Source organism: Arachis hypogaea, chromosome 12, assembly GCF_003086295.3.
Source record: "Arachis hypogaea cultivar Tifrunner chromosome 12, arahy.Tifrunner.gnm2.J5K5, whole genome shotgun sequence".
Lineage (NCBI taxonomy): Eukaryota > Viridiplantae > Streptophyta > Magnoliopsida > Fabales > Fabaceae > Arachis > Arachis hypogaea.
The window spans coordinates 115,311,843-115,327,512 of record NC_092047.1 but is presented as its reverse complement, the minus strand read 5'-3'; the positions used below and the strand labels follow the sequence as shown (position 1 = coordinate 115,327,512).

The 15,670-nt window shown below is 32.5% G+C and overlaps 3 protein-coding genes across 7 annotated transcripts; 1 reads left to right on the top strand and 2 right to left on the bottom strand.

Annotated features, from left to right (window-relative positions):
- The first annotated feature begins 1,005 nt into the window (after window positions 1-1,005).
- LOC112730641 (uncharacterized) lies at window positions 1,006-5,980 on the top strand. The gene is made up of 3 exons (XM_072209878.1): window positions 1,006-1,421; window positions 2,758-3,160; window positions 4,775-5,980. The coding sequence occupies exons 1-3, from the start codon at window positions 1,193-1,195 to the stop codon at window positions 5,844-5,846; spliced, it is 1,704 nt and encodes a 567-aa protein (XP_072065979.1). The 5' UTR covers window positions 1,006-1,192; the 3' UTR covers window positions 5,847-5,980.
- On the bottom strand, window positions 5,821-9,990 carry LOC112728504 (uncharacterized CRM domain-containing protein At3g25440, chloroplastic). Of its 5 annotated transcripts, none has more exons than XM_072209880.1 (5): window positions 9,605-9,990; window positions 8,402-8,542; window positions 7,544-7,836; window positions 6,867-7,274; window positions 5,821-6,629 (listed from the first exon to the last, which is right to left on the bottom strand). In XM_072209880.1, exons 3-5 carry the CDS (start codon window positions 7,580-7,582, stop codon window positions 6,081-6,083), a joined length of 996 nt encoding a protein of 331 aa, XP_072065981.1. In that variant the 5' UTR covers window positions 7,583-7,836; window positions 8,402-8,542; window positions 9,605-9,990; the 3' UTR covers window positions 5,821-6,080. The 5 variants fall into 5 exon arrangements, with proteins under 5 accessions (XP_072065981.1, XP_025634452.1, XP_072065982.1 ...); XM_025778667.2 differs by having other exon boundaries at window positions 7,544-7,859; window positions 9,605-9,968; XM_072209881.1 differs by having other exon boundaries at window positions 8,402-8,640; window positions 9,605-9,952.
- A 987-nt stretch (window positions 9,991-10,977) lies between these two features.
- On the bottom strand, window positions 10,978-15,670 carry LOC112728503 (metal tolerance protein 2). The gene is made up of 13 exons (XM_025778664.3): window positions 15,307-15,670; window positions 14,843-14,971; window positions 14,332-14,401; window positions 13,888-13,985; window positions 13,569-13,723; window positions 13,219-13,334; window positions 12,673-12,769; window positions 12,424-12,508; window positions 12,164-12,226; window positions 11,946-12,051; window positions 11,675-11,823; window positions 11,512-11,600; window positions 10,978-11,424 (listed from the first exon to the last, which is right to left on the bottom strand). Exons 1-13 carry the CDS (start codon window positions 15,535-15,537, stop codon window positions 11,304-11,306), a joined length of 1,509 nt encoding a protein of 502 aa, XP_025634449.1. The 5' UTR covers window positions 15,538-15,670; the 3' UTR covers window positions 10,978-11,303.

Sequence of the window (15,670 nt, the reverse complement as noted above, 5' to 3'; positions counted from 1 at the left end):
ACTCCTAAACAACAAGACACATCAAAATAAGTACATTATTACATTTGAGACACAAAAGTGATTAGTTATATTTATGTAAAAGTAATGTTATATTATTTGATGTCATCATCATACTGCAATTAATCATAAAGGTTAGAACATTTTGATGTTATATTTATATTTTTTTTTATATAATTTTTTTGTGTTAGAACATTTTCTTCTAGACTTATACATGGAGATAATCAAACCCACTTACACCTTATATAGACTAAATAAAAATTATTATAGCTGATATTTAGATATATAACTATTTATATATTATATTTTTTATTAGACTAAATTTAAAAAAAAAATAATTTTATGATATAATATCAAAATTTTTTTAGCATAAAAATTTATAGTTCGATTCTTCTTGACCAAAAAAAAATTGTATAAGATCAATAAAAAGAGAAAAAAACTATGCCAAAATTCACGCAAACTAAAAGAAATTCTTACATAAAAATATATATTAAAAAATACAATTATTTATGTACTACTTATTTACTATTATTATTTTATTATATTACAAAAATAAGTAAAAATAAAAATAAAAATAAAAATAGATAAAAATATATAATATATATAATAGAAATAATATTAATTTAAATAAAATAATAAATAAATTTTTAAACATTTATATTTCGGATAGATTAATTTTTAAAAAATATCAATAAAATTATCCATAATAACAAGCATAAAAAAATTATATTAAAAAATTAAGACATTTTATCATAATATAAGAGCTATTTCAAAAATAATGTGTTTACGTCTACTATTATAAAAAATTTTATTAATATTTTTTTAAAAAAAAAACTAATATGATTGATGGAAGTGTAAATTTTTAGGAAGTTATTTCTCCTTTACTTTATTAATTTTTGGAATATTACCATGATGCCAAGAAGCTGGGGGTATTTTACCTAGTAGTTGTCTTCATATGGACAATATTATATAATTATATAAAGCCAAACAAGACCAGCTTCCAAAGTTGGTATCATGGTAGCACCAATTGCTATAGCTTCCTAATTCCTCAAATAACTCCTTTCCTTTCCTTACTTTTCTGTTTCACCCAAAAACCAAGCTCTGGAATTTAGTGAACAACATATACACACAGAATCTTCATTTCTATTCACTTTTTATCTTTTTCTTTCTTTTTTCTTTGTTTCTTTCAAATTAAATGTCAAACATTTCAGGTGAAGATAATAATAATAATAATGGTAGTTTCTCCTCAGAAGAACAACTACAGGAGAATGAAGAACAGCAACAGTTGCAATTACAAAATCACCCTCATCATCATCATCATGGTTCAAGTTCTTCTAGTGCTTGCAAAAACAACAACTCCACAAGTCAAGAACAAAAGCAACAAGTTGGAATCAAGAAGAAAAGAAACCAACCTGGAAATCCAGGCAAGTATACTCAACTATATACCCTGAAATTTTCATTCAGTTTTTTGAAATTATATTCCACATAAAATCATTTTTACTATATATCCCCAAAAAAATATTTTAATTACTTTTTTTAATCAGTTTCATAATTTCAATGTACAGAGAAAATATATCATGTGATGATGATATTAAGTTTTAATTAATTAATTGTTTTTGGCACCTGTGAAATTTTATTATTTAAAAAAATTATAATTTTGTTTAAACTGTATAAAAAAATTTGTATGTTAAACACAAAACTATATATAGCCACCACTTGTAATGATGATGGTGCAGTTTATTTTCTTAAAATTATATTCAATTTTAAGGATGATATTAACCAAATAAATCCAACACATAAAAGTGTAAGTAGTTTAGGCAAGATAAAATTTTACCTTGAAATAATTATATATGTGGTTTGTGCATCTTAATTACTAACTCTTCTGGTCAAATTCTACTATTCTAGGATTTCTAGCTTGATTTTAAAGGCTTAAATAGTGTTTTAGAAAAGCTTAATTAGCATGTTGCGTTAATTATTTTATTATAAAATTATTATTATTATTATTATTATTATTATTATTATTATTATTATTATTATTATTATGGGAATGTAAGTGTTGCTTTTTTATACTTTCTTTCTATTACCACCTTTTTTTTTCTAATTAAGTAACATGAAATAACATAGAGTGAATTTTCCTTATTCAAATCATATGCATCCTCTTACTCTTCAATGATTGTTCTTGATCCTATATATAGTACATTTCTGCCAATCAATAAATGCTGAATCCATAAAAATTAGTATATTTAAAAATGAATATACCTATATACAAATTATATTTAGATATTATAATGTTTCTGAAACAAAATTAATTAACAGACAAAAAATTACTTTAAAAATAAAAATAAATTGGAGATAAAATTCAAACGCCAGAGAGAAAGTAGCTAACTATTTAGCATATTATTACTATTAATTCTTTTATGCGTACACTCTTTATTTAAAAAAAAAAACATTTGAGATAGATATTTTTTCAACAACTAATATTTATTTTTTATTTTATTAATTAAAAAATAATCTAAATATATAATAAAATAATAACAATTATCGTATTTTTATAATAATATCAAGATTTTTTTTTATCAAAAATAGAAAGACTCAAACTCACGACTTTTAGATAAATATAAAAAGATTATATTATTTGAACTATAATTCATTCGCATAATAATATCAGGATAGTTAATACTATATTGTGTCACTATTAATGTACGTATTTTTGCGAAGTGTGATGAAGATATTAAATTGATACGATTGAATAAATTACAGATCCAAATGCAGAAGTGATTGCATTATCACCAACCACATTAATGGCAACAAATAGATTCATATGTGAGATATGCAACAAAGGGTTTCAGAGGGACCAAAACCTTCAGTTACATAGGAGAGGTCACAATCTACCATGGAAGCTAAGGCAAAGAGCAACAACAGAAGAGGCTATGAAGAAGAGGGTGTACGTGTGCCCCGAAAAATCGTGTGTGCACCATAACCCTGCCCGAGCACTGGGGGATCTCACTGGGATAAAGAAACATTACAGCAGGAAACATGGTGAGAAGAAGTGGAAATGTGACAAATGTTCAAAGAAATATGCTGTTCAATCTGATTGGAAGGCTCATCAGAAAACATGTGGCACTAGAGAATATAAATGTGATTGTGGAACTATATTCTCCAGGTAAACATTTCAAATTTTGATCCTCTTATTTTTTTTTTTAGTAGTTGATCATGTAATGTGTGATATCATATTTTTTTCATGGTTCTATTTGAGTAGGTTATAATATGTGGTCACACTTTACAAGTTCAACTGAGAAAAGATATTGAAAGAATTTATTTGCATACACATTTTCTATTTCTTTTTTGCACCTGTGTTTGAATTATATGGATAGATGTATAGTTGTTTATGTGTTTTTATCTAACTTTTCATATTTTTGGAAATAATAATTTTATAACATAATATAAGTGTTTTTATACATGACCAAAGGTTTAAAATTTTATTCTTATTATTCTAAAAGAATTTTAGTATAAGGAAAAAAAAATTATAATGAAATTTAAGACCAAAAAATAAAAATCAAATAAAACCTTAAATCACTAAATTAGTAAAATTTTAATATTTTTAGCTGTTTATATCTTAAAATAATCTTTCATAAACAGCCTTTTAATGTTTCTTATAATTGTTTCTTATTCATTATTAATTAACCCTCAGAATATAGTGTATCTTCAATTTTGTGGAGAAGTAAAGGCAATATTTGAATCCACCTTCTTGCATTTTTTTGGGGAGGACTATACATTGTAAGTTCATTCGATGAAAATAATTTCTCTCTTTTTCCTTTGTTTTCTCTCTTCTACTACTATTATATGTAAGAGTAAAACTTTTAAAGTACAAATAAGTGAATAACACAAATATTTATAGAGATTAATAAGCACATTATTCAGTATTTTTTTCACTTGAGCTTCATTGTAGTTTGTGCTCGTAATAAAAAGATGTGAATGTGACAGATAACATTTATTTTCCATTATTTTGCATGTGGTGTGGTCTATTCTTCCTTAGATATGTCACTTCAATATATCTTAATATAGTTAAAATTTTCGGTAATTAATACTATTATCATCACAACTGTGACAGTATCAATTCTGCCAAACACGTATGGCACCATTGAGTTGTGATATTTGGCATTGACTCCCCCACTTTCTCGCATTAAATGTACATAAATATGTATGAGAAAATTTTTAAATATCTGTAAAATTTATTTTTTTATTAATATTTTTAATCATCAATCTGATTTGTTAATCTAATAATTCAATAATATATTTTTAGTTTACGTTTTTAAACATTACTAATTAATTGTTGATCAAAAAAATAAATTTTATTAATCTTATAGTATTCTTCAATCTGTAATTATGGCTACCCGAGGTTGTTGAATTTTAAAAAATATTTCATATATTCATTTTATAAAATGGGTCTTACAATTCCAATTGTAGAAATATAGCTGAATTTAATATACGAAATAAAATGAATACAAATAATATATTTCTTATATTATAATTAAATATTGTTTTGAAATACTTTCTATCTTAGGACATGTTTTTGGTATTTCCACCCACCTAAAACGAGGTAAATAACAAAAATAAAATATTTTCTTTGTCTCTATTACTATCCCTAATATTTTTGTATTTTACATTCTGAAACAATTTTCAAGTGGGCCTTAAATTTTAAGCCATAAAATTCAGTACTTATTGACCATTAGAGTGGTCCTAAATATTGTCAACTCATTTCTCTGAAACCATGCAGAAGGGACAGCTTCATAACACACAGGGCCTTTTGTGATGCATTAACTGAGGAAAACAACAGAATAAATCAACAAGGATTAACAAATGGGGTGCCACAAAACTTGCAAAATGAACAAGTCTCTGATCTTATAGCCACAATGCCCCTAAGCAACAGTAATGCATCAGAACTCAACAGCAGTAACCATAACAATCCACTTAGAACACTCTCACAAGAGATTGTACCTGTGCCATTCAAGTCCATGAGCATTGGTGGGGGCATTTTCTCCCCAACAAGTTCATCATCAGGTACACTATTTGGTGGTCCAAAGAGCATGCACGCTCTCCCTACCTCTTCTTCAAGCCTTCAACTCAGTTCCAACAACTCCACTGGTTTCAATTACTTCCAAGATAGCAGCAAGAACTTGGGTCTTGTTTCCAGCTCAGCTCACATGTCTGCAACTGCATTATTGCAGAAAGCAGCACAAATGGGTGCTGCTGCAAGCAGCAACAGCATTAACTCCCCCATGATGCAAAAACCCTTTGTTACTACCATGGCCGGTCCTGACCAAGTTTCTGGTGCTGCTACTGCTATGCAGCACCATAACCGTAATAACCCTCCTTCCTATGATCATCACTTCAATCCACAGGCTGATCAATTTTTTCATAAAAGGCAGCAAGAAATGCCACTGATATTTGAAGCTAATAACAATAGTAATGATGGGTCAACAACAAATAATGATATAGGAATGCTTAGCACAATGTTCATGGGAAGTGATCACAATACACAAGAGGTTGGTGCTACTAGTTTGGTCCATGAAAGAGACCTTGCAGAAGGAAATAACCAAATGGGGGCACCAAGGTTTGGTGTCAGTAATGACATGAAAACAGTTCATGATTTCTTGGGAGTTGGAGGGTCAACTTCAAGAGCTACAGGGAATTTGCATGAACCTCAGAGACATCATCATCATCAACAAGAACAACAGAGATTGGAATTAGAAGCATTAAGCCAACAGAGGTTACCACTTATTAATCACTTTCAGCATCACATTCCACATGGAGATTCAACTATGGAGAAATCTGTTTGGGACATATGATATAAACCATATCCAGCTGTTTTTTAATGGGTTCGAAGAACATTAGAAGATATCTTGTCTATCAATTTGTTCGGAATTTAAAAAAAAAAAAACAAAGAAAAAGAATTTCTGCCCAATGAATGATTATTATCTAACTCTTGCTCGTATCATATCAATGATAACACCCTTTCCCTCCACCTGGAAGAAATAAGAACACTAAAACATTACAAAATTATACTTCCTTGGTAAAATATTTCATTTTCGTCTTTTCTTTAAAAACGATGCAGCCTGCAGAAAGATCTTGTCAACTTCATCAAACTTGGGTGAGTCAACATCCTTGTCTGTACTTTTTGAATCCAAGGATATCTGTCTAAGATGGTCCTCAAAGACATCTGTTTCTCCATCACTTTGATCTGTTAAATTATCAAACTCATCCAAATAGAGAGGCTTTTCATCCTTCACTAGATTATCTGTATCTGAATCTGTCTCAAAGATATCCGATAAATTTTCAAGATCTGAATCCAAATCCGAGTCAGCACCAGTCTCATCCTCATCTGGGAACTCAATCTTATCATTTATGATTTGATCAAGTTTATCTGAGTTCTCTTGCTGGAAAAATTTAGAAACAGTTCTATCAGACTCAATCCTCTCCTTGTCACCTTTATGGAGTTCCTCAATGGCATCTATGTTACTTTCAGTTGTGCTGCTTAGTTGTGCTCGAAGAATTTCAAGTTCTTGCTCAAGTCGAGGAATATATCTCCGCACAGCTCTAAGGCCATCTCTATATTTGGATTTATCCAGTGCCTACATAAGATGAGATTACGAACAAGACAGAGTAAGAAGAAGCACCAATCTACTATGTACTTGAGTGGCATAATAAAGTAAAAGTAAGAGTTGTAATATAAAATTAGGAAATGTCGACAACGAAAACGAACTAGAAGTTTAGGAGTAGATGTTTAAACACACACCATAGTGTAGCCTGACGAAACACTAAATTTATTCTTATTCAGAAATGACTACACTGAACGTTAGACACATTACCTTCTTCCTTGAAAGAGTGATACGTGGAGACATAATCTCTGTTGGTGGCTGAGCATAATTTTTTCCTCTATACATTATTATTGTGTTATCTTCATGAATGTCAAGTACTATCCCTCCAGTCAGTCTTGCCAGCTCTTTTGCAATCTCCTTGACCTCCTCTGGCGAAAATGTCTTCACCACCACCTTCAAAGTCTGATGCTTTTTCCAATGCAGATGCATGTTCAAAATCACACCTTGGTAAATTCCTCGTCTTCCAACAGGCACATAATTTTTGCATTTGAGACCCATCTTTAAGAAGAAGAAATGCTCTTCTGGCGTCAATATCTCAGGATCATGGGTTGCTTCTGATGATTCTGCAGGCTCAATCTTCTTCAAGGCTTCTAAGAGTCTCTCTTCCTTTTTCCGAGCCTGGAACAGTGAATAAAGCATCATACACTAATTACTTGACATTATACACATAAAAGACATCGCAATAAACTAAAATTATAGGTGTTAAATGCAAAAGCTATCTCACTCTTGAGAAAAGTAAACATGGAAAAGAAAGAATCTGTTTCATTCCATGTCTTTGTATAGTATATCAATTCAATCTGGCGCACATAAAGAAGCAAAAAATAATATCGATCGTGGAAAACAATGAAAGCAGTTGACTCATTTACGTTAGAAAAAAAGGAATTTACCTTTAACAATTTATATAACAGTTTTTCCTCTGTTGTCATCCTCTCATACTCCTTCTTCTTCTTATATCTAAAGAACTTTAGCCATCTTACAACTGCTCTTTTGCCCTTCAGTTTTTTTCTCTTTACTTGGGCATTACCAGAACCATCAGCATTTGAGGATTTTTCAGAATCCTGGCGTGGTTCTATGGCCTTATCATTATTCTTGAGATGTGGACCTGAATGAAAGCTTGTGACTCCCAAGAAAGGATGTGCTTTTACATCATAGTGGCCAAAAGTCGGTTGCTGGCCACAAACTGTATATATAACATAGTTCAAGCTATTGCAGTGTTAGGCAATGTACAAGCAAATAATGAATCTAAAGTTTTGGCTTCGCATGTGAGATTACAGCTAACTGAAGTTGAAAATAGAGAGGGGAAAAAAATTATGAGTAATACATTGAAATATTTGATCACATAAGATCATTGCCAAACTAAAATAAAAAAGGGTGAAACTATAACATTACTCTAAAAAAGCTTAGCTAGATATAATATTCTGTCATCTAATACATTATAACCCATTTTCACCTTAAGTGATAAAAATGAAAGGCCAACCATGTTGGAACTCATAACTTATAAATAGGGCATAGCTGATGGCTATTTGCATTCTAACTAAAAAGCATCCTATGTGTTGTTTCAGAATATTTCAAAGGAAAAACATATGATCCAAGTGTCAACAACACAATCAAAATACTAACTATGCTTTTAATCATTATGTCAAGTAGAAAATGTACACACAGCATAGAAAATGGCAAAAATATTCAGAGATAACTATTCATTTCACATCTTTTTGCATAACAATAAAATTTTCCATGAGAGGTACCTTGTTTTGCGAAGTAAGGAACTACTGGAGAGGAGAGGTCTGAGAGTGAGAAGCAAAGACTTAGAGTAGAGATTCTTGCGCAATTGAACTTTAGCTAGAGCTAGTGATGATGCTAAAACCTTCCCCAGCATTTTTACTTATCTGAATTTTGCAGTGTGTATTGAGCTACTGATCAATTTTCAGGGCATTTGCGTAGGCAAAAACCATTTTAAAAAATAAAAAGGAACCAATTTGCAATCCTGAGGGCAGTTAAATTCATGGTTATCAAAATTGAACTAGTAATTGACCCAGTCATACGACCAGATCACTAGGTCATACGACTAGGTTACTGGTTCAACTGGTAGGTCACTGATTCACCCAGTTGACCCGGTCATAATTAAATAAAAATGTAAAATTATAAAAATAAAATTAAAATCAAAAGTTAAAACTTAAAATGCAGGACTTCATAAACATATTAATAACAATCAAGTATCAATTCTTAGACATATGATGCAAAAAGAGATAATAAACTAGTCACTAGTACAAAATATTTTCTCAATTTAAATGAACAAGAGAGAGCAAAAGATAACACAATCAGTAAATCAAATCCAAGGGGTTATCTCAAAGTCGGCATTTATATCTTCATTGGACAAATTTGAAACATCTATATCTACATTTGTGTCTTTTTCACAAATCAATAAATAATTCATAATAGCAACTGAGTTGTGATGGAGACATTTTTAAAATTCTAGCCAAAAAAAACAGGGAGCGTGGGAACAACAATTTAACTGAAGAATTTTATTATGAGTTGCACAGAGCATGAACCTCATTTTCAACATTCAACTATAATAATTTTCAGCAACAAAAGATTTAGCTCAAAATATGATTTACAGATTTACAGCTAGACAAAATTTAGCTAAGTGATTATTTCAGCAAGACAACAATAGATTGATGATAATCAGGAAGAAATTCAACTCTGTGATGATTTTCAGAAACAAAAAAAAATAGTTCAGTGATATTTTCAGCAACAAAATCAAGGTGCAGTAATGAATTACAGCAACAAAAAATTTAGCTAATGATTTTTTCAAATAGACAGCAACAGATTCAAGGTTCAATGATGATAATCAGTAAAAAATTCAACTTTCAGCAACAAAATCAAGGTGAAGAGATGAATTGCAGCAACAAAATTGAGCAAAAGGAGCAGGGGAATTTGTTGAAACTCACCAAATCGGGGACCAGCTGCTGCCGGTGAGGAGGAAGCTGATGGTGAGGCTCGAAGCAAGAAGACGACAACAACGACCAACTCCGGGACGTGCTGCTTCTGCCGCCGCCCGCGACGAGCGCATGGAAGGCGCCCGACTGAGTGCGAGACGGTGACGAGACAAAGAGCGATGACGACGACCAGCCCCGGAACCTTCTGTTTCTGCCGCCGCCGATGACGAGCGCAGGGAAGGCACGCGCTTACTGTAAGACGGTGAAGAGACAGAAAACGACGACGAGCTTGAGTGCGAGACCGGAGGCAGTGAGAGAGACCGGAGACGAGAGATGAGAGAGGTGAGCTTGAGTGAGAGTGTGACGAGACTGAGACACCGAGTGGTTTTGGCTTTCCTTTACTTGAAAACGACATCGTTTATAATTAAAAAAAAATTAACCATGACCTGGTCCCACTTATGAAAACCAGCCGGTTCACCGATTTTGCTTAAATCCGAACGTACCAGACCGACTTTTTGCGTGTCTGATGAGATTTTTAAGCAGTTTGAAGGGTAGCTCAGCCCGGTTAGACCACCAGGTTTCTGGTCAAATTGGGTTTGATAACTATTGTAATGTTAGGTTTATACTTTATAGAGTAAATAGCTATTTTAACACCCGAAAAATTTAACTTTTGATAAAACGGATCTCAACATTTGTTTTTGACAAAATGACCCGAAAAATATATTCCATTTGTTAAAATGACCTAAACGTGTAATCAATAATTTATTCATCCAATCAATAGTTAAATTTCAATGAAATTACTTACAGCGTAGTTAACACTCTCTTGCAACAGAGTGTAACAGGCAAGTGAACCGAATTTAGAAAAATTAAGAATAGTACTAAATCAATTACCTTGAAAATAAAAAATTAGAACTCATTTGATAATTAAATTTTGTTAGAAATTATAATGTTGGACTAAAATGATAAAAAATTTGTTTTTTTTTTTTTTTTTCTAAACAGTCCCTAATTCAAGTCATTAAGAAGCAAAATGAGGGCAATCTTGTTAAGCGAGTTCTACTCTTACATTTTCATGAAAGTAAAACTAGATTGGCATAAACTTTCAAAGTGTCTTGATACATCTTCTAACACTGATAAAATGACCATTTGACCAATGTCAAATTTATCGAAATTTATTTATTTATGAAAAAAGATAGGGCCAGCTATTTGTTTGGTGGTTAGTACTTAGTATCAAGAGTGTCACAGTCACTCAAATTTTTGTAATTAAGAAATAAATTTTCTTAGAAGGTGAAAACTGTTGTCTTAATTTCTAACATTTAATAATAATCAGAAGTAGTAATAAACACGATTGAACTAACTCACAGTCAACCAAAGCTACAAGGTTCTCAGAGAGAAATCTGTTGATTGTTTAACCACATTCATTCAGTAGTGTTACATGGCTTCAAGGAAACTCTGCAGTGTGTTCTGTTGTTGTCATGGTTACATAACTTCTCATCATAAATAAATTATTGAATTTTCCGCAACTCATGGTTACATAACTTCTCATCATAAATAAATTATTGAATTTTCCGCAACTATTGAACCCGCTTTCAAAATATTGGCTATAGAATAATACTTAAAAAAAAAAACATTTTTTTAATGTTAATCTGCTTAACCTTATGCATACCAAAATGCAAGAATTTTTCTCTCCAATTTTCTTGAATGTGTCTAACTTCTAATCATGGCTAATATGTGAAAATGGTTGCCCCAAACGTAGCTGAATGCCAACATGAATAACACTTGAGACAGCTTTCAAAACCTCTCTTTCTGCTTGTTTTGCTATTTCCATTGCATCTCTGTGAGTTAAGTCAACATAGGTTACTACAAGACATTCTTTCAAATTACATGCCAAACTCATCAAAGTTAGGAAATTAAAATTTTACCGAATTTGGATTTCAGGGGGCATGGAAACCTCAATTTGAAGGACGATCTTGCCTTGAAACATGTGCCGTGTTACACGCTCAACTGACATCTGAAAATACAAGTGATTCTAACTTCAAAACTCAACTCAAATTCCACAAACAATGGAATAGATTAAAATGTTACCTGTGGGAAATTCGATGAGATTATATCAGAAACAATTCCTTCAATGTTATTATCCTCAGCAGAAGCAATACTACCATGTTCCTTGTCTTCACTCCAAGAATCTTCTTGTTGATCTGTTGTGCTGGGAGAAAGACATGACATTGCAGGATCTACAAGAGAAATTTGATAATCATATCAGCTAAGAAATTGATATTAAAATAAATAAATCAATAAGATTCTTCCTCGGGCAAAGTAAGAAATTTATGAAACTATGAAAATTGAATATTAAGACCTATGTGTATGAAGATTTCAGCCACAGTTGGATGGGACCTGTGAATTCGTTTTCGGACATTTTCACCAATGTTATGTGCAGCACTAACACTAGAAAAAGGATCAACCTACAACAGGAAGCTAGCAAGTCAGTCCTGGAGATAGGATCATAATGCAATCGAATCAGGAATCTCCAATGCATAATGCATGTGACATAACATACAATTCGGGAGAACAAACCTCAATATGTACATCAAGATATAGATATGAGCCAGCTCTCCTTCCTCTTAAGCGATGACACCCCTGCATACAAATTATTGAAAGAAAGTTAACAATAACCAGAAATGAATACAACCTTAGTCCATAAAATATGCAAAACAGAACTAGAAAGCGCGGTGCATACAAAAAAATGGAAACAAGAATTTCATGTATTTATTCAAGTAAAAAGGATGACATTATTTGAGATATCACATGCAAAGTCCAAAGAGGAGAAGAAAAACCTTGACGCCATCAACTTGCAATATCGTTTGTTTAATAGGATCCAAATGCTGTGCGGGGATTGCAGCATCCACCAATTCCAAGATACTGATAATCAATCATAAAGAACATGTTGATTAGATTATAAGTTTGGACATAACTAAAATTGCATATAGATACTTCTGGAGGAGGACAATCTTTTACCAACTCCCTTCGCAGGCACATAGCAAGCAATGATAAACTGAAGTGGAACAGATAATTATGAACCTTACCTTTGGTAACCAGTTTCAGCCCCAGCTTTTAAAATCATGCCTGACACAAGCAGTCCTGCAAGGGGATCTAGAAACTTCACTCCAAGAATAGACCCTCCTAAAATGGAGATGGAAGTCCAGGGTCAGTGGCTGTAAGCAATAAAAAAGACATAAATCAAGTTTAGAGAAACAAATCCTGTGCAAAGAGGATATGCATACAGAGGCATGACATCTTACGGCCTTTCAGAAATTAGATCGAAATGTAATTTTAGTCCCTCAAAAGACAAATATATGCATACTTGTATAGTTGCTAAGATTTAACTTTATCAACTTGATCCCTCAAACTACAAATTCCAACTGATTTAGTCCCTTTACCTTATAATGATGTCCTGATTATACTAATAGCATCAACCCGTCATAACCGATCACTATTTTTAACCCAACAAGGCAACAACACACCTCTTAGTGCCTCGTAATCCGTGACATGTACTTAGCCAGTATCATAACAGAATATACCAAAGAACTAAAATGAATAACCTTTCAGAAACAAAGTTCCTTAGTCCTTACCAACTCCAATGAGAGCAACTACTGATGAAATAGCATCTGCTCGATGATGCCATGCATTTGCTTTCATCAGTCCACTACCCTGCTTCTCACCAGCTCGTTTTGTTATCCAGTAAAGCCTAACAATTCACAGACACCTATAAATACTGAGGTCTTGGAGAAGGAACAATATGTTACATCCCCAACATTTAAAATAAAATACAGAATCTAATAGTGGACATAATCAAATCATACTTAAAATAGTTAGCACACTGCAAAGTTAACATACTTAGAATAGGTGACTAGAATAGGAATCAGGAAAATAGGGCCTCTTCCCAACACATGTGCATGTTAAAATTAAATAATATCATTACCCTTCTTTAACACATATTGACAGAATAGTCATATTCAAAGCAAGGATAGGATGTTCCATGTCGATGCCATGGTGATGTCCACCATGTCCGTGACTATGCACATGTTCATGTGCCACTGCATGGCTAACCATTTCAGGGCCAGATGAGAACACTCCCTGCAGATTGATAAGAATGCAGTAATAAAAAGATGTCTTGCAATCTATTTCCAAAAAGGGGGGAAAAAAGCTTATTCAGCATTTATTTGAATGATTTTGGTCATATGAATAAGTGAAGCAACAAAGACAATGAAGTAGAAAATTATTCAACTATTGAAGTGTACCATCAAAATATCAACCGCATGCCATGCAATGCCACCTGCTGTTCCCAAAAGCATACAAGAGATTCCCAGAGCTCCCAAAGTCTCGAACTTTCCATGTCCTGAGATACAATGATAGAGAAATGTAATCTTAAAAGACATAAAAAAAAACCACATGAAAGAATCAAGTCTTGTGAATCTTTACTAAATAAATAAATATCAACAGCAACCATGCACTAGTCAGTAATCTAATCACAACAAAATATCAGGAAAAGAATTGCATTATGTGATACTACTCTGTTCTTATAACCACGATCTTACATGTAACATACAATTGTATTCAAATGACCCCTACATTTAGTAATGAATAAAATGCCAACATTTAATGTCCATGCATATGGATAAGAAACAGTAACTTGAAGCATATAAGAGATAAATGGAGTAGCATGGAGATACAAATCAAGTGACCATATGGATGTTCTTTATCTCTAGGCGCCTTGGCAAGTCTAAAAGATAACAAAGCTATGCCACTCAGAACCTGCAGTGGAAAAATGACACAAGCTTTCAGGCGACCACAAAAGAATAACCACTGCACTCAAAAGAACAAGAGGTTCCACACTAAGCCCTCTTTGCTATGTTGTAAGGGCTATTTTTTCCTCAGCCTACATGAAACCTCCAAAAATTACAAGAGCATCACATTTTATTGTTTCCGACAAGTTTCACTTATCTAAGAAAAATTCAATAACTATTAACCACTTTATCAAACCATATATAGGCCAAACCGGACTTTGAACAGTTCATTTAATACAGAACAAGAAGTAGAAGAGACTAATCTCACTAACTAGAGAGTGATGTCAGAAAAAACTCAACTTGAATTTCCAAATGTCATGACTAGAGGGTTTATTCATGTACCATGTACAATAATTTATTATTATTATTATTACTATAAATAATCATAATACATCACACAATACATTACCACATCAGAAATGGAATGAGCTGCATCCGCGATGATTGCAGTGCTCCCGGAGACATAGCCAGTGAAGGCTTTTCCAGTGGCTAACCCAATGTCGGCAGCGAGACCCAACCGGAAAATATTCTCCCCCTCCTATCAATCTCGGAATTAATTGAACAAAAAAGATGAGAATCTCAATTATCCATAATTCATACACTCGAGTCCTAGTACACACAAATCCTGCATATCTATCCATAACAGCAGAGAAACTAACCGAATAACTGACACCTAACTACAAGTAATTTACTATAACTGCAGAAACTAAATTTAACAGAATAACTAACACATAACATAAATGCATACCATAACAGAAGAAACTGATATTAACAGAATATAACTAACATCTAACTACTCAAAACTAACATAACATGAGAAACCAATTAACGAACTAACTAACTTGCTAATTACATCACGAGCGATGAAATTACCTCCTTAAGATCCTGAGAGAAGCGGTGGTGGTGATCGTGGTCGTGATGAGAATGACCAAAATGCTCTCTTCTGGGGATTCTGAACGCGGGATTCTCCGAGAAAATAAAAATACTCTCTTTTGGATAGAGATTCAGAGATTTCTTTGCCGTTGTCCGATTTTGCGAAGATGATGAGAGTCTGGCAATGCAGGCTCTGTAAATGGGATTCAGATTGCGGAATCTAAGTCCCATGTTTGTGTGTTTCTTTCTTCCCTTATCGAATTTTTAGGGTTTCAAAATTCAATTGCAATTTCTAGTGCGTTTGATTATAGAAGCTTAGCCGAAGCTCTCAACGAAGCTTAACGTGTTGTATGATGTATCATAA

Excerpts from the sequence above, each read along its gene's own strand:
- LOC112730641 (XM_072209878.1), top strand. The coding sequence starts at position 1,193 with ATGTCAAACATTTCAGGTGAAGATAATAATAATAATAATGGTAGTTTC. Across the intron at positions 1,422-2,757 it reads AAACCAACCTGGAAATCCAG|ATCCAAATGCAGAAGTGATT; the intron begins GCAAGTATACTC and ends AATAAATTACAG. Across the intron at positions 3,161-4,774 it reads TGTGGAACTATATTCTCCAG|AAGGGACAGCTTCATAACAC; the intron begins GTAAACATTTCA and ends GAAACCATGCAG.
- LOC112728504 (XM_025778667.2), bottom strand. The coding sequence starts at position 8,532 with ATGCTGGGGAAGGTTTTAGCATCATCACTAGCTCTAGCTAAAGTTCAA. Across the intron at positions 7,860-8,401 it reads TCCTTACTTCGCAAAACAAG|CTTGAACTATGTTATATATA; the intron begins GTACCTCTCATG and ends ACACTGCAATAG. Across the intron at positions 6,630-6,866 it reads TCACTCTTTCAAGGAAGAAG|GCACTGGATAAATCCAAATA; the intron begins GTAATGTGTCTA and ends CATCTTATGTAG.
- LOC112728503 (XM_025778664.3), bottom strand. The coding sequence starts at position 15,537 with ATGGGACTTAGATTCCGCAATCTGAATCCCATTTACAGAGCCTGCATT. Across the intron at positions 14,402-14,842 it reads CTCATTCCATTTCTGATGTG|GTTCTGAGTGGCATAGCTTT; the intron begins GTAATGTATTGT and ends TTTCCACTGCAG. Across the intron at positions 11,824-11,945 it reads TGAAATCTTCATACACATAG|ATCCTGCAATGTCATGTCTT; the intron begins GTCTTAATATTC and ends TTTCTCTTGTAG.